This window comes from Eurosta solidaginis, chromosome 3 (assembly GCF_040869045.1).
Source record: "Eurosta solidaginis isolate ZX-2024a chromosome 3, ASM4086904v1, whole genome shotgun sequence".
NCBI classification, from domain to species: domain Eukaryota; kingdom Metazoa; phylum Arthropoda; class Insecta; order Diptera; family Tephritidae; genus Eurosta; species Eurosta solidaginis.
The window spans coordinates 227,303,016-227,325,949 of NC_090321.1; the positions used below are offsets into that span (position 1 = coordinate 227,303,016).

At 35.3% G+C, this 22,934-nt stretch overlaps 1 protein-coding gene across 17 annotated transcripts in view; it reads left to right on the forward strand.

Moving 5' to 3' along the window:
- The window catches only part of Sesn (Sestrin), a 516,933-nt gene that overhangs the window by 429,430 nt on the left and 64,569 nt on the right, over positions 1-22,934 (forward strand). For 14 of the 17 annotated variants that reach the window (XM_067775363.1, XM_067775371.1, XM_067775366.1 and 11 more), the window contains one exon: positions 18,468-18,632. In XM_067775363.1, the coding sequence (XP_067631464.1) occupies positions 18,468-18,632 (165 nt within the window). Of the gene's footprint in view, positions 1-18,060; positions 18,266-18,467; positions 18,633-22,934 lie in introns of those variants that run through there. The other 3 variants (XM_067775372.1, XM_067775373.1, XM_067775374.1) reach the window with 3 other exon arrangements.

Consider the following 22,934-nt stretch of genomic DNA (forward strand, 5'->3'; position numbering starts at 1 on the left):
ACGTATCGCAGAATAGCGAGATCCTTTTCGCCGGTTATGTATAGCAAACTTTCTGCTGAAATTATTGGGTTCTCTAGGACTCATATATTAATGGTAATTAGGATTTTGACCGTTCACTGTCCAATTGGAGTGCACGTGGTACGTCTCGACATACTGAAAAAACCTTCCGGATGCAGCTGCATCGAGGATGATGAGATGGAATCATCAAAATACTTGATGACAAAATATTGCGGTCTTGGCTCACCAGGTCATTTCCAGGTTCGAGATCGGTCTTATTCGACACTACAACATTGCCACACAACGATTCTATGAGTAGTTATAGCCGTCGTCACTGTTATCTTATGGTGCATAACAACGGAAATTCTTTCTGTCCAGGTGAGTTTCCCTTGCTAGGCTGCTTGTCACTCAATCTTACATAATTAACAGCGACAACAACAAAAGAAAAGTCTTCTCATGACTAACAAATATTAAGCTCTGTATATCTGGCACCACTCCTATCCTATTGTGTTGTTCGGAATCATGGGCAGTATAGAGGGAGGTTGGTATAGGCTTTGAAGTATTCGAGGAAAGAGTTTTCCTAAAGATGTATGGCCCTGTGAGTGTTGCCGTAGGCGTATACCAAAGAACGTTTAATGAGGAGTTCTATGAGTTTTAGGCAAATATGAACATAGCGCAACGAAGAAAATCCAAAAGCTTAGATGAAGACGCGCCTGTACAGGAAGTTTACTTGCAACAGCCGTCTTTCGCAGCAGAGAAAGAACGGGACCTCCACTCAGTTGGGAGTCACTAGTGGAGAAAGACTTAATCTCCCTTGTTGTTGTCGTTGGTGCTCCCAATAGACGTCAGTTGTCACGAAGAAATGGAGGACAGGAATAAATTGCTAAAAAAATGACGAAAATCAATTATGATGGCAATCAGCCCATTTCTCGAAAACTTGAATACCCAGATACATATATTAAACAAAAAACATTTGACTAATGCAGTATCTCATTATTTATAATAATAAACGAACTTTCAATCAAACAAACAAACAAACAAATATTAATTTAGTACATATGTTCGAAAAAACCAAAACAGCTGTTAAAAGTCTAAATACGTGACAAATAACTTGCACATTTAAGTCAGCTGAAAAAAAAGAAATATTATTTAAAACTACCCAGGCTATTTAGTCTCGAACTAAATACAAAGGCACACATGCACAAAGATATACACATTAGACTGGGTCGATTTATTAACCGATATCGCGCTCTCGATTTTTCGATAGGATTTGGGCTCAGGAATAAAAGTTCCACTACGCGTACCCAACAAAATAATTTTCGAGCCTGCGAAATTTATTTTTTTTTTACATTTTTTCGACTTTGATTTTTAAGATTTCTTTCATGACCTACTACAAAAAATTTCATTTGATTGTATTATTTTTTTAGTAGGTCATGAAAAAAACCTTAAAATTCAAAGTCGAAGAAAGTAAAAAAAATGCAATTTCTCAGGCTCGAAAATTATTTTTTTGGGTATGTGTAGTGGAACTTTTTTTCCTGAGCCCAAATCCTATCGAAACATCGATGGCGCGATATCGGTTAACTTTCGTCCATACAAATCGATCCGCCCTAATACCCATATACACGTGCATACATATGTGTCTAGTGGTAGTAAACAATCAACACTTCAATAATCTAAATAAACACAAAACAATTTGCACTAACAATGCCTGACAACATGAAAACAAGCTGCTCTGATGTAGGGCGGGGGGAGATGGTATGGTAGTGCGCTTTATTCGTAGCCCGATGGAGGATGTTGGTTTTCCTGTTGCTGCTGATAAAATGTAAATTATCGCTTCGGCTGAACGCTTTCATAGCAAATCTACTTTAGACAAAACAAATAATTTAGTTTATTACATACATAAACATATTTATAAGCTTACTTTTATAGATAGATATATGGCATGTATGTAGATATGTACGCATATAGCTACAGCAGCGAACAGAAAAAAAGCAGTGGCAACTTTTTTCGAACTTCGTCAGATAAGTTCTGCTTCTTTTACTTTTGATGTTTTAAGAAAAAAGTTATATGAATTTCGTAACTGAAGCTACACAAGCCAAATTCAAAAACGTTTTCGAAAGAGTTCGAAAATTCGAGGAAATTTTTCGAAATTTTGGACTTTTTATTTGGAGTTCTCTCAATATTTTTTTGCAGTGGCAAATTTTATAAAATTTCGTCAAATAAACTCTTTTTACTTCCTTTATATTAGGTCGGTTGTATGTTTGTCCGCTTTTCATACAAATCTTGCAATCGATTTTTAACTAACTTCTCAATGAGCTATAGACTTGAAATTTCCAACTTAATTCAGAAGTCGTTGACAGCCGATGACACGATACAAAAAGATTCGCTAGGGGGCGCACGGAAGGAGATATTTAATCGTAGAAACGGAGGGAATTTTTCTCATTGAGGTACAACTGTAAAATGTCACAGATGGGATAAGACGCCGAGGAATTTTGAAAAAAGGAGAAGAAAATTCCATTAGGTGGCGCACAGATCGAAATATTTAGATAATAAATTGGAAATTTGTTGTTTTGAGATCGATTTTAAAGTAACTTCTCATTGAGCTACAAACATGAAACCTCAGAAACAGATTAAGACACCGTGACAAAGGAACAAAAGGAGAAAAAAATTCCGCTAGGGTGGCGCACGAATCGAAAAAATTAGATAATAATTTGGAAACTTTAAACCGGGTTTTAAGTAACTTCTCGCTGAGGTAGAGGTTAAAAATTTAGAACTTAATTCAGAGGTCGATAACAGCCGATGACATAAAGTTTCGCTAGCAGACGCACGGACTGAGATATTTAGAAAATTCAAACGGAACGGAGGAAATTTTGGGATTGATTTTTATGTAAGTTATCATTGAGCTACAAGCGTAAAACTTAACATATAGGCTAAGACACCGAGAAAATGAAAGAAAAGGAGAAAATAAAAATAAAATAAAATAAATTTTAAGCAATTCCTTTATATAAATGGACAAAAATTAGCGAAAAATTTCTCCTTATATAAAGACATATTCTAGCTAAACTTTGATTTTTAAATTTTGACATAGAAATTGCAAAAATATTTACGAGAAGTAAAAATATAAAGATGGAGCGCAATTGATTGACTAATAAAATCTCCTTTCCTACCAACTTTCCAATCCAAGCAATGTGTGCTCCACTTTTATATTTTTACTTCTCATAAATATTTTTGTAATTTCTATGTCAAAATTTAAAAATCAAAGTTTAGCAAGAATATGTTTTTATATAAGCAGACATTTTTTGCTGATTTTTGTCCATTTATATAAAGGAAGTGCTTAAAATTATTTTTTGTTTTATTTTTATTTTTTCATTTTCAATATTTTAAGAAAATAATTATATGAATTTTGTAACTAAAACTATGCCATCTCAAAAGGGTTTTCGAAGAAATTTTAAAAACTGTTTCGAAAATTTCGAATTTTGTTTGGAGTTCGCTGATCTTTTTTAAGTATGCACTTTTGTAGCTCAATCAATTTAAGTATAACAAGCGCAAGTTAAATGTTCCTCAAAATTTATATTGACTTCAGAATTTTTTTTCCAAGGTGTGAAAAACTTGTGTTTTATATAAGAGAAAGTCTGAAACACCCTTCTGAAATATAAAATTGTGAAAAAGCAATGCAAATTTTGAGAGACCTTTAAGTTGTACTTTGTTGGTCTGAAATTGAGTGCGCTACAAAACTGCAGACGCAAAAATTTTCAGAAAAATCAGAATAAACAAATTTCAAATTTTCTTAAAATTTTCTGTTTCGTTTAGAGACTGATTTGCACAGTTTAAGTTACAAAGTTAATGGAAGTTCTTTCTCTTAAATTATCGAAAATAAATAAAAGACAAATTTAATTAAAGAAATTTGATCAAATTTACCTCTGCTATTTTATTGCTCCCTGCTGTATATGCAAATGTTGTACTAATATGGTTTATTTTTTTCTTTGTTTTATCTCTCTTTTTGTATTCAATCGCATAAAATAAATTTGCTGGTGTTTAAGCAAAGTAGGGAGGATGAAATGAAGTCCAGTTGGCGCCCCTTTAGATTTACGAGTTATCCGTTGTCTGGCTTTTTTCGTTTTGATAAATTCCACTTGTTGGTCATTTGCTTTGTATCAATTAAATTTGCAAAGTAATAATAAAAAAGAATAAATTGCAGACATAAATATGCGTTGTATGTACTTGTTTTAATGCGAATGTAAAAGTTTGTATGATAAAATTTTTGTTGCACATACGCCATGGCGGACCTACTTGGACTGATAGCAGTGGACAAAAAATATTTATTAAACGACAAAAATTTTAAAAAGTGGACAACAATGCTTAAGCTAATAGTAGAAATGTAGCAAAAAACGAAGAGCTCAGAACTCCTAACGCCAATGATAGTAATGCCAATTAATAATTACACTGTACAACAGCAATTTTGCAACAATGGTGGCATCGTACTGATTAACACAAAAAACTTATAGTCGAGCTTGTCTAGTTTACTTTTAATTTGCATGTAAAGATTGTTCACAAAGTGTCTCTTGGCCATGTGTGAAGTATCTTTAAGAGTTTAAACTTTGGTTCATAAAGAATGTTGATCCTCATTCGCAGTTTTGAGGGATTCAGTTTCGTGCTTTGTAAGACTTAAATTAATTTGGCTACGAAACTGCATACTCAAACAAATTCAAAGAACTCCAATTAAAAAGCTCGAAAGTTTCGTAAAAATTTCTCGAATTGTCGAATTTTTTCGAAAACGTTTTCTAGATCGGACTTGTTGTTGTTGTAGCAGTGCTCCGCTCCATCCAATAGGTGCGACTGATCACAAATTGTCATCAATATCCTCTAACGGGAGTCCAAGGAAACTTGCTGTTTCAACAGGGGTGGACCATAATGAGAGCGTTGTTAGAGGCGTTGGTTCCACAATACAGTTAAAGAGGTGATTGATGTCATGTGGGGATACGTTCAAGCAGGACATATGTTTTGTATGTCAAGGTTGATTCTGGATAGGTAAGAGTTTAACCTGTTACAGTATCCAGATCGAAGTTGAGCTAGAGTGACTGGCATTTCCCTAGGGAGTGTGCATTCCTCTGCTGCAAGTTTAGGGTATTGTTCTTTTGGTACAGGATTCAACGGGCAATTACTGGCATAGAGGTCCGACGCCAGTTTGTGGAGTTCACTGAGGACCTGCTTGTGTCTTTTGGCTTCATTATTTGACTTGTTCTGTCTTTTGCGCTGGAATAACCCATTATTAATTTTTTTTCTACACGATGGGTCCTAATTTCTAACAACAGAAATTATCAATAATTTTTCTGTCACTATTCGCATTAAATCTTTTGTGCTTTACTCTATAGTCTATTAATTAAATTTCGGTGCCAATGCAAATAAGTTGTTTTTGACAGTAAATACTTTAATTTTAATTTTCGCGTTTGGCAGCTTTGATTTAAATAAATTTCAAGAGCACTTTTGAATGATGAATTGAACAATTTTAGAAAAATGTTGAACGCGGTGTTTTTTCAAAACCGGTACTTTTTAAGACCCGAGTACTTTTGTAGCCAGGTACATTTTTAGAACCGGGTACTATTTCAGAAAGAGATAGTTTTAGAACCGGTTACTGTTTCGTATGGTGCGCATTTCAGAACCGGCTAACTTTTTTGAAGCCGGTTATATTTTTAGAACCGCTTACTTCTTTAGAACTGTGTACATTTTTTCAAACCGGTTTTTATTCTGGTAGTTAAGTAATTGGGTACTTGGACAAGAACCGCGTACTTTTTAAAAACCGGGTACTTTTTTAGATCCGGGTACTTTATAGGACCAGGTACTTCTTAGGAACGGGTACTTTCTTATCATCTGGTTCTTTTTTCAATCCGAAAACTTTTTTAGAACCGATCCCTTGTGAATTTATTACTAAGAATATTGCCGTGTCCTGGCACGTTTAAATAACCCCCGGTACTTTTTCAGAGAGGCGTACTTATTAGAAGAGGGTAAATTTCCGGGTACTTCATTGTACCATGTACTATTTTAGAACCGGGTACTTTTCGAAACGCGTAATTTTTTTGTACCAGGTTCTTCTTAGAACCGTTTACTTTCTTATCATCTGGTACTTTTTTTCAATCCCAAAACTTTTTTAGAACCGATTTCTTGTGAATTTATTACTATGAATATCGCCGTGTCCTGGTATCCAGCAAAGGGAGACATATGTGACCCGGTCTATGAAAAGGTGGCTTATGACTCAACAAAAAAGAAGAGCGCAAACTTGCTGAAGAAATGCATTGCTTATCTTTAACAGCTGTTTCTCGCAATTTCTTTTTTGAGTCATAGACCGGGTAACATATACAAATGTAGGTGTGTTATGGACACCAGCAAAGTGCGATACCTCCGCATGATAGCTGACGTTATCGTTTTAGATTCTAATGCCTGCAATGCGGTCTAGCTGTCGACAAAAATCGTTACACTGATTTATGGAAATGTACTATCCTGAAGCAGCTTGGCCGCTCTTTCTATTGCATAGACCTCCGCCGGGAAGACACTGCATGAGTCAGGAAATCGGTACGATTGGTTTGCTTGCTGATGCTTTAAGTACATTCTAGCTCCAGTTCCCTTTTTCATTTTCGTGCGAAATGTGTAGATTATAATGTCCTACCACTGTCTAGGCCTTCCGCCCATTCCTCCCTTGAAGGATAGCTGTCAATCCCTGCACGAAGCACTTATAAAGTATGCCTAATTTGATTTCGAGATAAACCAGTTTCGGCGTTGCGTCATTAAGAGTGTCGAATTTCGTTCGAAAAAATTGTCATGTCTTCGAAAAAATTGTCATGTCTTCGAAAAAATTAACACTAATGATGACATAACGCCACAACCGGTTCGTCTCGAAACCAAATTTGAAAAGGGATGAGCTAAAATACATCAATTGTCTACCCTGTCGCAAAATCAACAAAACAAAATGTTTCACCTATAAAGGCATCGGGTGAAAAATTACTTTTAACCCTTCTTCAGGTGCACTGCTCACCGCATTAAAATTTCCAGGCATGCTAGCCTTGCTTCCTCCCAAACCTATGTTGATTTCTGCTTTTGTCCAGCGCCCTCCACCAGACAAGAGCTCTGTACGTAAGTTTCGGTCGAATGACTGTGTTGTACATGCCATGGAAGATATGCGATAACAGGTCCCAGCTCCTCCCGATAGCCCTTTTTCAGATGTAGTATGCTGCCAGAGCTTTATTTGATCTCACCTTAGGAATGAACAACATCCGCACACTTCTCCAGGCTTCGGGAACATAACAATCATGTAGTCGTTTTGAAAAGTTACCATGGAGATGTGTTATAAAAAATAGAAATTCAAGTCAGAATCATATTACGAATAAAAAGATCCAAAGCGTAACAATGGTGAGTCGGTTACAGCTAATATTGTAACGAATTTATGGAAATTCCGCTTATTTGAAACCTTCTGCTAACGCTCCAATCGCTAAACTGTTGAATAAATCACTCTAATATTCAGTATTGCAACCTGGTCTTTATTTAGATTGCTTTGGGAGTAGTACTTCACAATTATACTTCACAACCAATAGCGTGCTTAAATCAAAACTGACTAGTCATTCCTCAGCTTCCGCTGCTTTTATACTCTCTGTTACCGCGTCAGCATATTTCTCCAAAGGTTTAGACGTTTCACCTTCTAGAATCTCCGGCTTGGTACATGTATATTTGTAGTTTATGCGTTTCTCATAGTCATATGCATGTGTATGTGTGAGCAACTACTTCGTCTGATGACCACATGTGTGTACGTGAGAGACCTCTTCGTTGCCTTGTACATATTCGCCACAATATTCACCATAGCTCAAGAACTACTAGTGGTTTGCTCTTTCTTTAAGACCTATTTTTCACAAGTTTAACCCACATCAAACAATTTACTAATTCTGTTCAATAATTTAACTAATCTCATTAGTATGCCGCTAAAGTATAATCGAATGCTCAAACTATCAAAACAAAAAAATACAACACCATTTTCATATTTACACACATAACAATTGAAAAAAATTGTCAATAAGTTTCACGATAGCTTTTGTCTTGTTGACTTTAGTAAAATTTACATAATTTAACAATTGCTCGCATGCGCACAAATAATTAAAATAAATAGCCATTTTCTAATGGATTTTTTTATCAGAAGATTTATAAATATTTATAAAAGTAGTGGGCGATTGCGATTTTATTAAACGAGTTGTGAAATTAGTATCGTTATAATAATATGATTTTATTGTATACATTTTTTATTATTTTTTTTTTTTTGGCCCGATCTTGCATTTGTCAACGAATTATCAAAGTACTCTACACTGAAAGTTGAGTGTTATAGCAGTCGATTAGACATTTGTCGAAACCGGCCGGATCGGACCACTATAAATATATACCCCATACAACCGATTTTTCAGAAAAGAAGATTTTTGTCATATCGTCCTCAATTAATAGAATAAATGAATGAGATCGGTAGTATATAAAGGATATATCCCATACAACCGATTTTCAGATAAGAAACTTTTCGTAATTTCTGCCCCATTTTAATAGCTAGAACCTTCAAATTTCACCATATGATTTCATATATAGCAAGTATTATTGTCTGAAAATTTCGAAGAGATCGGTCGTATATATACCATATGCCCCTACAACCGATTGTTCAGATAAGAAACTTTTCGTATTTTCTGCCCCATTTGAATAGCTAGAAAATCATAGTGATCGGTGGTATATATAGTATATACCCCATATAAACTGTCATTTCTGCATCCTTTTTAATGGCTAGAAGTTTCAAATTTCATCAAATACTTACGCCTACGTCATATATTGTTTATCAAGTTACTATCATACCACGGTGCTCACCTAACTCCCCTCTGTTAACTAACAATTATGAATGTCACCCTAAGAATACCAATGAAAACTGTTAAAATAACAGATTTCTCTCAACATTAGAATAACAGTGAATGTTGTTGTGACAGAGATTTCTGTGGTGCGATAGTCATAAGAACAAAGGAGTGAGCACCATGGGCGTAAGAATCTCTTTAAAATTAGTTGATGTGGTTGTTATATTGACAGTTGTTCGCTGTTGAAATGACCAATGAAATCAGTTCTTTTAACAGAAAAAAAACAAAAAGATTGATTAAGAATCTGTAATTTTTATAGAACATGGTCAACTTGAGATCAACACTTTTTCATTTGTAAAAATTATAAAACGAATTTTTTTTTACCTAAAACTGGGTTAAATTAACCATAGTTGGATTAATTTTACTGAATATTTATTAATTGAAGGATAACAAAACTGATGATTTTACTAGCTTCATTTCTTTCCGTGTACGTCTATTAAATACTTCTTTATTTTGATAACAAAGATTGTATATGAGGCGGTCCATATCAAAGCGCAATAAGTAGTTACACACACATTATTAAAACCCCACTTATTGTCAAAATTGTTTTATGCGCTTTTTCGTCGAAACTTTTATAATAGAAACATTTTTGGTCGAGTATGTAGTTCGGGGCAGTTGTGCTTTTAGGGTGTACCTCCACCGTGAAGCTTGCCAATGTGCGGTGAGATTTCTTTCCTCAAAAGCTTAAAATTTTTTTTTTTTTTGAGCTAGCAAACATACGAATTTTCATTTTCTTCTTTGGCTCTGAATGCCGTGTCACAAAACACCATGATCAAGTTTACTGCTCCATCCACTTCTGACGTTAACTAACTCACACCGTGCTCCGCCTACCACACCGTATGCTCTGGGTTCACACTCCGTGCAAAACAACATCAAAATTTTAGAAATAAGGTTTTTCAATTAGAAGAAAATTTTTATAAGCTGGGTCGCCCCTCGGCAGTGTTTGGCAAGCGTTCCGGGTGTATTTCTGCCATGAAAAGCTCTCAGTGAAAACTTATCTGCCTTGCAGATGCCGTTCGGAGTCGGCATAAAACATGAAGGTCCCGTCCGACCAATTTGTAGGGAAAATCAAGAGGAGCACGACACAAATTGCAAGAGAAGCTCGGCCTTAGATCTCTTGGGGAGTTATCGCGCCTTACATTTTTTTGTATTTATGAATAATTGATGTATACTGGAACGAATTTCCCTAATCCCTTGTCAAATTAAAATGGAGACAAACTGATTTCGTCGTTGTGCCATCTTCAGTGTAATTTTTCGTTCAGAACGAAGTCGTACGTAAAGCCAACGTAAAGTCCTATCGGACGCCGACTATAAGCTGGAAAAAATTTTCATAAACTACAATTTTCATAAATTCTCTTAATTCTCAAGCATGAATTTTCGGGAGCTTTTTTGAAGTTATCTTTTACCCAGAAAGTGCAAAACAAAGTGCAAGTTAAGCTTTAAAATTTCTTATATCTGTCAAATGTTTTGCAAATTTCCTTCTCAGGTAATAACGACTGACTCGTATGAATTAACCAAACTAATCGTCCGGTCTCTTACTCGCCACTTTGATAGTCTCCTATAGCACATAGTCTCCAAAGATGTTAGTATCTAAAACCATCTGTAACTTTCATATATCTCATTTTAGTAAGCGTGTAACAGTAAGCTATTCGTTAACAATATAGCTGTTTTATTCCTTCTTGCACATGTGTGTTCGTGTAGCTGTCTTTATAGGTCTCTCTAGTAGTGGAATTTCCTCACTTTTTAACGATTTTCGTGGTCGATATATTGGCGAAACGATAACTGTAACAATTTTGGTATTCAGTAACTATTTTTTAATCGATATTCGTTAGACTTTGATTACCTATTGTCGTTTAATTATATTAGATAATTTTTAGACTGTCAACGGAATTAGCTGGAATTCCATTCCATTCTTCCATTTGAATTAATAGCAATACTTTCCTCATTAGCCATGTTAAAATTGCGTTAGCGAATAACACACTCACATTGTTAAAATTAGTGCATTCTATCACAGATACGCCTATACTGTTTTTGTTGTATCACCTGTTTTTACTAGTTGCGTTAGTTAGTTATGTACTAGGCTTGGGGATCTATTGAACTAAAGAACGAAAGAACTAGATCTTTAATTGAACTAGTTCGCTAGTTCGTTCAGTAAAGTGAGCTAAACTTTTATGTAGCAACTTTGCAAATTAAAATTTCAAAATGTATGGCAACTCACTTCTTTGTCAAAATTAAAACATCTGATCGAATTTCGCGATTTTTACCGCCGTATCGTCATTTTGTGAAGTTTTACAATTTATTTTAGAAGTTTAGTATTTTAAATGTTTAAGTGTTTCCATTTTGCTTTCATAAATTTTACTAGAAAAATGTGTGCCTAAGATATAATAATGCCAAAGCGAAGTGAAACATGGAAGCACTTTAAAAAAGTCGTGAAGAAAACAAAATGAAATGCAAGTACTGCCGAATTTCCATAAGTGTTGCTAGCGGCATAAATGATGTTTAAATCAGGGAGTGAGTAGATTTGACTTCCGAATTGAACTATTGAACTAGTTCAATTGGTTGAACATTAGTTCAATTAGGTGACCGAACTAAGAGCAAAAAGAATTAGTTCGATGGACTGAACCAACTAGAAATGAACTAATCTTTTCATTGAACTAAAAAATCCAACTCTATTATGTGCCGAATATTTGACAGCATCCGACTAAAGAATTTTCCACATCAAAATATCGATAGCCACACTATTTTCGTAGAGCGAGGTATCTTTAAATATCTTCCGCTCAGAAGACATTCATTATCGCTTGCAATGACTTTTACAATACCATTGGAAATCTACAATTATTCTTGGTTTATTTAATAATTTGGGAAAAATTTCAACAGCGTGACATCAGGACGGATAAGGTGACAGCTGTTTCGATTATACCTTTTAAATCTCTTCAAAGCATTTTCACCCGATGGTTGAAGGGTTACAAACGGATTCAGCCACGTCATGCCTTAGTTGTTGTAAACTTTGTCCCAATTGCCTTCATTGCATATTTTATTCTTTTGCACAGTACATACATACTTTTTATGTAATCATGTGTTACAGTTATGCTTGTTTTTGTGGCGGTTTCAAAGAAACTGGTATTTTTTCTTTTGTTCTATTTATAGAACTACAAACTACTTGGTTTAATTCTCACATTCATAGTGCAATTTTTTGCATTTACCTGCAAGACGCGATATGTCTTTAGTATCCTTTTCAATCGATCTTCAACTCCCACTCTAACTCCGATTCCGACTCTCAATACCACACCTACTCCCACTTCCATTTCCACTTCTTCTCCAACTCCCACTCAAACCCCGATTCCCACTTTCAGTACCACACCTACTCCCACTTCCATTTCCACTTCCACTATAACTCCCATACTAACTCCGATACCCACTCTCAATACCACACCTACTCCCACTTCCATTTGGACTTCCACTCCAACTCCAACTAAAGCGGTTAAATATTTTCCAAATAGTGGTTATCAGATTTAGCGAGACTAACGCACATCAATTCATTTATCGCATTTAGCATGTGAAATGCCTGAGAGGTGCAACTCTGTGTTATTCCTTTCAGTGGAACTTCCTAGCTCAGAGAGCTTAAAAGATAGCACATTATCTATATGGGAAATTTTTAAAATTCAGTTAAGTTGTTTTCGAAACAGTGGCGGGTATACAAGAGAATGCATATACAAAGGGATATAATTAAGGTTGGCAGCCCTTTCCTTTCCTCTGCATCTCTGTATCGTTTCTCTAATTTTTCGCTCCACTTTTCTGTTCAACCCGTATAACTATTTTTGTACGTATGTATGTAAATGCATGTGTATATCTAACTTATTTTATTAAACTCCACTTTCTAACCTTCTAATTATTTAAATAGCGTTGTTTGTTTACATTTTTTCACTTTTTCTTGTTTTTTTTTTTACCCAGCGTGCTTTGCACACAGAGTATATTGCCTTTGGTTACATAACGGTTGGTTGTACAGGTACAAAGGAGTCGAGATAGATATAGACTTCCATATATCAAAAGCATTAGTATCGAAAAAGAATTTGATTTAGCCATGTCCGACCGTCCGTCTGTCTGTGCATCCATTAACACGATAACTTGACCAAATATTGAGATAGCTTCACCAAATTCGGTATACGGGTTTATCTGGACCAATATAAGATTGGTATTGAAAATTGAATTGATATTGATAACCATGCCCACTTGTTATACATATAACATTTTGGAAAACAGAAAACCCTGATTATTTAGTAAATAATACACCTAGATTGTTGGAATCTTATGGGTATAAGACTCTTAACAAGAATTTGAAACAATTTTTGAAAATGGGCGTGGCACCGCCCACTTGTGACAAAATCAATTTTACAAATATTATTAATCATAAACCAAAAACCGTTAAACTTATTATAACAAAATTCGGCCTTTATTATAAGGAATGCTTTGAAAAAAAATAAAAATTAACGAAATCGGTCAAGGGGACCACGCTCATTTTTATATAAGAGATATCAAAGGGGTCGTGTACGAATAAAATAAGTCACAACTTTGCAAAAAAAACAACTTTGTATCAATTATATTTGTTTTCCCAAGTGGAATTATAACAAGATTTGGAAAAAAATAAAAAAATGTTGATAATATGTGTGACACCGCCCCTTTAATGAAGAAGCAATTCTATGTAAGAACAGTGGCAAGAAGAGGGAGGCGCTGGGAGGGAAAAAAGCTATGGCTAATTGAAGCTTTCATTAATAAGCGTATTTTCTTCTTTTTTTCTATTTTCACACTTACAAAAATAGCCTTCAACTGGTCGATTTATTATTATTATTTTTTTTTTAATATGAGATTTGAAATATATATTTCTTATGCGCATTTTTTCGGCGCAATATTTTTTATGCGTATTTTTTTGTTTCCAGAGTTAATTTGTGCAATTTTTTTACAATCGGATTTTTTGTACATTTTTTATGCTTTTGTTTTTGTCGAAATTTTTAATGCACCTTTTCTTGGTGAGGTATTTGCTAAAACTTTGATCTATGGCTGTTTTCACCATCTTCGATTAACGCTAACTGGCAATTTGACAGAAATCATTTAGTAATATTGTGCCAGTTAGCGTTAACCGAAGTTGGTGCAAATTTTCCTTAAACACATAACTATACGTCGGGCAACTTCTAACTTTTGATAACATTAACATTTTCGGTATACTTTCAGTATTTTTCACATTTTAAAATAAAATAAATCGCAACATAAAAGTATGTTTGAAAGCCAATAAATACTGTAAAACATGTTTTCTCCTTTGAATGGGACTCGAGCCCGCAGTGCTGCGATGGCTGCAGTGCACAGTGGTCGGTTCCATAGGCCAAAAATAAAAAAATCAAAGTGAAAAGGTTGTCACCAAATGTATCATTAGTATCTCTTATTAGAACAGCCTTTTAAAAGGTATATTTGTTTTTGTTGTTTTCGAAATGTACTCTTTAAGAATAGCTTCAAAAATGAGGTTATGCTTTTAGTTGGTTTTTGCAGTGTGAGCAAGTTAAAAATAAAATGCAAGTTTGAGCTATTTAAAAATACATAAAATATCATTGTACCGAAATAAATAAAAATGAATATACTTACTTCATTTTGAAATAATTTTAGTATATTTAGCTTGTTGTGTTTTTTTTTTTTTTTTTTTTGTTATTTACAATTTCACCAGTGCCTTTATTAGTGTTTATTTGCACAAATATTTCAAATTCAGCTAAAGTTTTAGTTGGGTTCCTCACCGATCCTCACGTTGGGACGCATATCTTAATATTAGTCAAAGTTTTAGGATTATAAGGTGTTAATATCAGCTGCCACTTTTTGCCACTAACTATTTCTTGCGACAGTTTTCTGAGAGTGTGACCTGATAAATTATTGTCGTATGTTATATGTGCTCACATGTAACATACGACATTATTTTATCCAGTCGGTGATATGCAAATGTAAAATTTTGTGTGTGTTGTTTTGTTTTTTTTGTATATGCAATATCTTTTAACAACTTTAATTTCTTTATTCAAGGTTCGAATCGAGCTCAAGGCCAGAACAATAATTTTTTTCTAATGATAATTATTGTTATTTTTTAATTTTTCTAAATTTGAAAAATTGTATTTTGTTTTTGGAATAGTAAGTAGAAAATGTTTCAGACAACTTGCCATAGCTGCGCAGATAGATGTATTTCGAAGGGTGCTAAGCCTTCATCATCAGTACGCTTTAGGCATGCTGCGCTAACCATTTAGCTATACAGCGGTGGTTTGTTTGATTGGCAAATTTGCTACTTCCATTCCTTTTTACCAACTATATTTATTCAGTGTTGCGCCATCTGGTGCAAATCACTGATAATGCTGGATTTTTGTTTATTGTCAATTACTTTGTTTGACATTCCCAAGTGCTCATGGTTTATTAACAATTCTTTTTTTTTTTGTTTTTATCGGCTTATTGATAAATCATTCAAGGTTCGCTAAATGGTTAGCGCAGCATGCCTAAAGCGTACTGATGATGAAGGCTTAGCACCCTTCGAAATGGATCTATCTGCGCAGGTTGTCTGAAAAATTTTCTACTTACTATTCCAAAAACAAAATACAATTTTTCAAATTTAGAAAAATTAAAAAATAACAATAATTATCATTAGAAAAAAATTATTGTTCTGGCCTTCAGCTCGATTCGAACCTTGAATGATTTATCAATAGGCCGATAAAAACAAAAAAAACAATTGTTTAATTTCTTTATTTGATCATATTTGTAAAGCCGCGACCAAAGTTTCACGTTGATATCTCTACTAGAAGTATTTTTTGGCCACCAACTCCATATAAGACCGACCAATGTGCAGTGTTGACAAACACATCCAAGCCATGTTATTGTTGTTGTCCAACTTTTCCCAATTGCCTTCTTTGCGAAGATTTATTCTTTGGACAGTCATATATTGTATGTTAGCTTGTACCAACAACAACGCCTTGTTGTTGGTGGTTCATTTTAAGAACTGGTTAGCTTAGTTCTATCGATAGAAATACAAAGAATCCATTTATTTGTATGTTTATTTTTTATCAGCCGCCACTGTATGTATATTTGTAAGTGACGTGAATATTTATATATAATAGTTTATTTTGATTAACATTCTGAATTTATAATGCCTCGGTGCATATGTATGTATGAACTTAACATATCGTATATTTAGTGTTTTGATCAAGCTCATACACCCACACAAAGGTAGTACATACGTACATTAAGGTTGCCCAAAATGTGCAATAAAGTTCAATTATTAAAGCATATGTAGAATACAACTTACTAATTTCTGGGAACAAAGAAGCAAATATTCAATTACTTTAAATTTCTGAGAAAATTTTAGTATAAGGTATATAAATACAGTAATAAGTTTAAGTCTTAAGTACAATGTTGATGTTGAAGCCAAGTCAAGGACAGACAGAGCAGAGCTTCGACGGTTTGTTATCGAAAAATTATAGATTTACCATCGAAAAGTAATCGATGTGTTATCATAAAAATATTTATTTCTAATAGAAAAGTTATAGATTTGTTTTCCATCTCCTTTTTGGCGTGTAATCTATTTGTTATCGACGATTTATCGGTTTGTTATGACACATATGTACATATATCAATGAAACGTTTATAACAAGCCGATATGAAACCAACACGTAGCGATGGTTCGAAAAAATTTCGCTATCGCTAGTAAGCTGATAATAAAGCAATAACATCATCTTTTCCGTCTTCTTCTTATTCCGATAAAAACACTTCCGAAGGTATTGGCGAGTTCTATCGATGTTGATAGTCGTTTGCCAGATATCTATCCGAAGCCTTTCAGAAAATAGTACAGTTAGGGTACTAGCCTGACCATCTGGGAAACGATTCGATATGACCACACTGAACCTTCTATGTCATCCAAATGCTCCTTTCGTGAGAATCTTGGGAACGCCAAAGCCTTGCCTGCTAAGTAAAGAGTTTTTCCTATAGATAGGTGAGGTTGGCAATGGATTAAGTCGACGGTACTGGTTGTTAGCGATTAAAAGTCAAACAAGCTCTTATCAAAAAGGCCGTTCTATTTTTTAAACAATGAAATTTCACGCGTCCAACGCTTTTATTTAATTGTCTAATCAACGCCCTAGACTGATGAGGAGTGTGATGACTAGTACCTAGGACCTAACTAATTTTTTCTAGCTTTTAGTGTTATTATTACTTCATGTAAGTATTGTTTTCAACAAAACCATTTAACTTAAAAAAATTTTGTTTAATTATTTTATTTTATGGTAACACTCTGTTGTGGTGTAACTTCAATCCCCAGTCATCCAGAATTTGCGAAGGATTTTTTGAGAAGGCTTCAATCGATTTTGGCATATACGAAAGAGGAATTCAACTCGGCTTGGCCGCCAAAATAGTGTTTTGCTGAATGGGGGCAGATAACTCCAGAGTATTTGTGTTATCGCGCAGTCTTCTCCTTATGCTCCTCTCTTGGTGTTGCTATGGCACCAATTCGCTACTCATTTCAGTAAATACCATATGAAATGTTGTGCTTTATTTATATTTTATTTCTCTATTTTAAACAATTTCGCAACAATAACTAAACTTTTCAATTTGTTAAACAAAAATAAAAATGCGCAACAAAATTTCAATTGACAAATCAACTGACTTCGAAAATTTGAAATTCCTATTCCGCAACTTTTTGTCTCCCTAGGAGAAAAGAATTGGAGGAATTTTTCCGCGGAAATAAAAAATCCGCGAGAAGAAAATTCCGAGGGAATATTTAGAATTGGGCTGAATAAGTGACTAGCAATCGGCAGAAATTTCTACCAAAATATTATGCAAGCTACGCAACAATGTTTGGTCAGCAAGATCGCTGATTGGGTCGTTGTATGGATACACTCCTAGTTCATTCCTAGGTCACGCTGCTCTGGTTGTGCATATTTAGGTACGACGTTTTTAATGCATCTGAGTATAAGAGCTCACTATAGTAATCTGCAAAGCTCTTTTGTCGATGCAACTTCTATAATTTTAAAACCTCAATAGAGAATGAACCACCCTAACATTTTCAATTAACCACTTAAACACTATATTGTTTTGGAAATTTAATTATTATTAGTATATTAGTGATCGCTGACACTTCAAGCTGTTAATAAATTCTATTAAAAATATGTTTTATTATGTTGTTTACGAATTAAATACACAGTGATACATAATCTTATCAAAAGTGTGGCACACCTATCGCGCAAATATTAGCAAACAAAAATAAAAAATTGGTACAAATTACAAAGAAGCAAAACAAAAAACCGACACCTATGTATACAAACTGATTAATTTGACTGCAAGTACTTAAGTTTACTTAAGTCAATATTTAGTATAAAATAAATTGTTTTAGTGTATGCTAATTCTTTTCAAAGTAGCTTTGATTTAAATCAACCAATTAACTAGGTTAATTAAACAATTTGATAGTTATTTTTTAATCAAGTGTATTTTGCAACAACCTCTTAGCATTAAAAAAAAAATATTCTTTTCTCTATTTAATTTCAGTGCTCCATTCAAAATTATAATATGGATGAACTAGAGCTGGACCAAGTCACTCAAGTGATTAATTATCATCCACGTTTTCTTGATCATTTTATGCGTACACAAAATTTCATTATGGATGGCGATGGACCATTGCCATATGATTATCGTTATTATTTGGCCATAATTGTGAGTAATAATTGAATTGATTTAAAAATATAACCTATTTTCACCATCTCTAGCTAAGTTAGAAAATAACTGGAGGATAGCAAACCTACAGATAAACTTATTTCACATTTTCATACTCACCAACCAACGCAGGTTGACCAAAAACATATTAACTTGATAATTGTGAATATTTTGTAGAACAAATTGCGAATATCTATTGTGAATACTCGAAAACTAACCAAACAGCTGACATTTGTTTACACTTTTGCCTTACACTGAACTGAAAGGCGATGCTTCCGTCAGCACAGCGAAATCGAAAATTTCGGTAGCTAATAGGCATTGTATAAAGCTTTACAAGTAAGAAATGTATCAGCTGTTCGTTCACAGCTGTGCTCACCTAACCATAATGCTTTTTCTATCTCATATTTTGTGAAGGCTATTCGGCAGCGTTGTACTACTCTGGTACAAAATATTGTAGAAACTGTAGTGTAGTAGCTGTAGTACTGTTTTTCGCTGAAAACTTTTGCACGGGTCGAAAAACTTGACTTCCGTGTTTGGACTCTTAATGTTGATATAACTAAGCGTCTTTGGATACCCTATTCTACGACTTCTGTAAAATCTTCGACACGTCCCATAGAATGCACTATATATTTCATAATAAATGCGTCTGACAAAATTTACCATGACAGCAACCCATATCTGAAATTCGGCACTTTTTTTCGCTAATTAATTGCATCCCTGCGTCGATACCGATGGCAGCAACCGCGGTAATTTTGACAATTCTTTCAGTCTCAAACGGCGTAGTATTATAAAGCGGATTAAATAAAAACTAACTTACTCGTAAACCTTTACAAAGGCTTATAGATAAGAGGCTAACTGCCGATTGTGAAAAGGGCCCTAAATGAAACAAGCACAACAAACATAATTAAGAAAGTAAAAGACTTTCTCAAAACAAGAAAATGGAATGTAATTATAACTAACTTTATTATTATAAAGAAGATTTCCTTGTGTGGAAGAAATTTTTTGCTGCACTTAGCATTACGGGAGCCCTAAAAGCAACCCCGACGACTGCACTGTATGCCATCCTGCACATTGCACCTGTAGACCTGGTGGCAAAGAACGTAGTGTTAACAACTGCAAAGAGCCTCAGTGCCTCTCGAAGCAGCTTGAGCGCAAATCATACGGCCATAGTAGTATAGCGTGATCAATTACAGGACGATCAAACTGCCTGATTCCGTATCCGCACTCCGAAGGGGCTGTTAGAGCCACAATGCATGTGGATTGTTCCAAATAGGGGAAGGAGTAGGGTCTTTAGTGTACTGTACTGATCCGAAAAAGAATCCTTTCAGCTGCCAGATCACTGTAGCGTTTTTCAAGCGGAAGCAGTAGGCTCAACCAAAGCAGTAGAAATACTGGAACAAAATAGCTTATACTGCAGCCGTGTCAACTTTTATATTGACATCAAAGCAGCAGTTAAGACAAAGAATCGGGATAGGGAGTAGCATACATCTATATTGGGTCCCAGGGCATATGCGAATAGATGGGAATTAAAAAGCGGATGAACTAGCTAAAAAGCTCGCATCACTCAAAGCTTGCTCCTTAAACGGCCCAATTAGATTAGGCGAGATTAAGAGAAGGCGAGAGTTGTACATGATGGACCAAGCGGGAAAGGCGTGGACCGAAGCGCGGGGCTGTAAAGTGTCGAAGACCATGTGTAGGGCCTACAACCTTAGAACATCAAAGTTATTCCTATCATTATAAACAGAGGACTGTAGACTCATGGCGGGTATTCTGTCTGGATACTACCTTCTGCCGTCAAATGTGTCTTTAAATTAGGCTTGGTTAGTGAAAGCAGCTGTAGTAAGTGCGGGTTGGAGGAGGAAACGATCGACCACCTTTTGTGCTCATGCCGTGCGCTTGCCAGGCTAAGACTCCAGCTTTTAGGAGTGATACAGCTGTCAGATCTCGAATCCATCTTAGGTAGTGCAGGCGATTCTGGATCCGTCCGTTTCCGTATTGAGTGAAATCATGAAAATAACATAGCCAAACTAATCAGGTGGGCACAGAAATGTAGCTTTAGGCGAATACAGAATTACTACGCTTTACGAGAAAGTACTTGCCACCTACCTTTGAATGGACAAGGCTGAATGGCCAGCAGTTAACCTTATCAAGAAGTACTTAGTGTCGGAGACCAACAAACAATGTCGGTGCTTGGTAGGAAAAGTAGTGTTAAGCCGAAAATAGCACTATGTTTGAATGAGGCAGTGCTGCGGTGACATGTGCTGATCTATAATGTAGTGGAAAAAACACTTCGGAAGTACTTTAATCAAACCACCCTTCAGAAAGCTCAGCGCACGGCGTGCGTTGGCGCCATCGGAGCTTGTCCCACACTCAGAGAAAAAAATGTTCTAAAATGAACGAAACAAGTTCAAAATTAAGAACATTCGTTGACAAAAGTGTGCTAAGTACGTTTTTTTTTTTGAACAGTTTTTCCAAGCACACCGTTTATATTTTATGACCAGTTTGGTATTGATGTGTGACCCTTCTGTGCTCATTTCAAGCACTACTTGGGCTTGATTTAACATTTTTCGTTCTCACGCCTCGAGAACGATTTGGGATCGATTTAACATTTTTCGGTCTTAATTCAAGATCGGTTCATGCTTGATCTTTGGTGGGAGGGGAAAGTATTTGTTAATGAGTATTTTAAAAGGGAGTAATCCTTAGTTCCATAGGTGGATGCCGTTTCGAGATATCTCCATAAAGGTGGACCAGGGGTGACCCTAGAATTTGTTTGTACAATATGGACATCAAACGAAAGGTGTTAATGAGTATTTTAAAAGGGAGTGGGCCTTAGTTCTATAGGTGGACGCCGTTTCGAAATATCGCCATAAAGGTGGACCAAGGGTGACTCTAGAATGTGTTTGTACGATATGGGTATCAAACGAAAGGTGTTAATGACTATTTTTAAAAGGGAGTGGGCCCTCGTTTTATAGGTGGTCGCCTTTTCGAGATATCGCCATAAAGGTGGACCAGGGGTGACCCTAGAATTTGTTTGTTCAATATAGGTATCAAAAGAAAGGTGTTAATAAGTATTTTAAAAGGGAGTAATCCTTAGTCCCATAGGTGGACGCCGTTTCGAGATATCGCCATAAAGGTGGACCAGGGGTGACCCTAGAATTTGTTTGTACAATATGGGCATCAAACGAAAGGTGTTAATGAGTATTTTAAAAGGGAGTGGGCCTTAGTTCTATAGGTGGACGCCGTTTCGAAATATCGCCATAAAGGTGGACCAGGGGTGACTCTAGAATGTGTTTGTACGATATGGGTATCAAAATAAAGGTATTAATGAGGGTTTTAAAAGGGAGTGGTGGTTGTTGTATAGGTGGTCGCATTTTCGAAATATCGCCATAAATGTGGACCAGGAGTGACTCTAGAATTTGTTTGTACAATATGTGTATCAAAAGAAAGGTGTTAATGAGTATTTTAAAAGGGAGTAATCCTCAGTTCCATAGGTGGACGCCGTTTCGAGATATCGTCATAAAGGTGGGACAGGGGTGACTCTAGAATTCGTTTGTGCAATATGGGTATCAAAAGAAATGTGTTAATGAGTATTTTAAAAGGGAGTAATCCTCAGTTCCATAGGTGGACGCCGTTTCGAGATATCGCCATAAAGGTGGGCCAGGGGTGACTCTAGAATGAGTTTGTACGATATGGGTATCAAATTAAAGGTATTAATGAGAGTTTTAAAAGGGAGTGGTGGTAGTTGTATATGTGAAGGCGTTTTCCAGATATCGACCAAAATGTGGACCAGGGTGACCCAGAACATCATCTGTTGGATACCGCTATATACATATATATGTAATACCTGCCAAGATTTTAAGGGTTTTTTATTTCGCCCTGCAGAACTTTTTCATTTTCTTCTACTTAATATGGTAGGTGTCACAACCATTTTATAAAGTTTTTTCTAAAGTTATATTTCGCTTCAATAAAACAATCCAATTACCTTACCATGTTTCATCCCTTTTTACGTATTTGGTATAGAATTATGGCATTTTTTTTCATTTTTCGTAATTTTCGATATCGAAAAAGTGGGCGTGGTCATAGTCGGATTTCGTTCATTTTTCATACCAAGATAAAGTGAGTTCAAGTAAGCACGTGAACTAAGTTTATTAAAAATATGTCGATTTTGCTAAAGTTATCGTGTTAACGGCCATGCGAAAGGACAGACGGACGACTGTGTATGAAAACTGGGCGTGGCATCAACCGATTTCGCCCATTTTCACAGAAAAGAGTTAACGTCATAAAATCTATGCCCCTACCAAA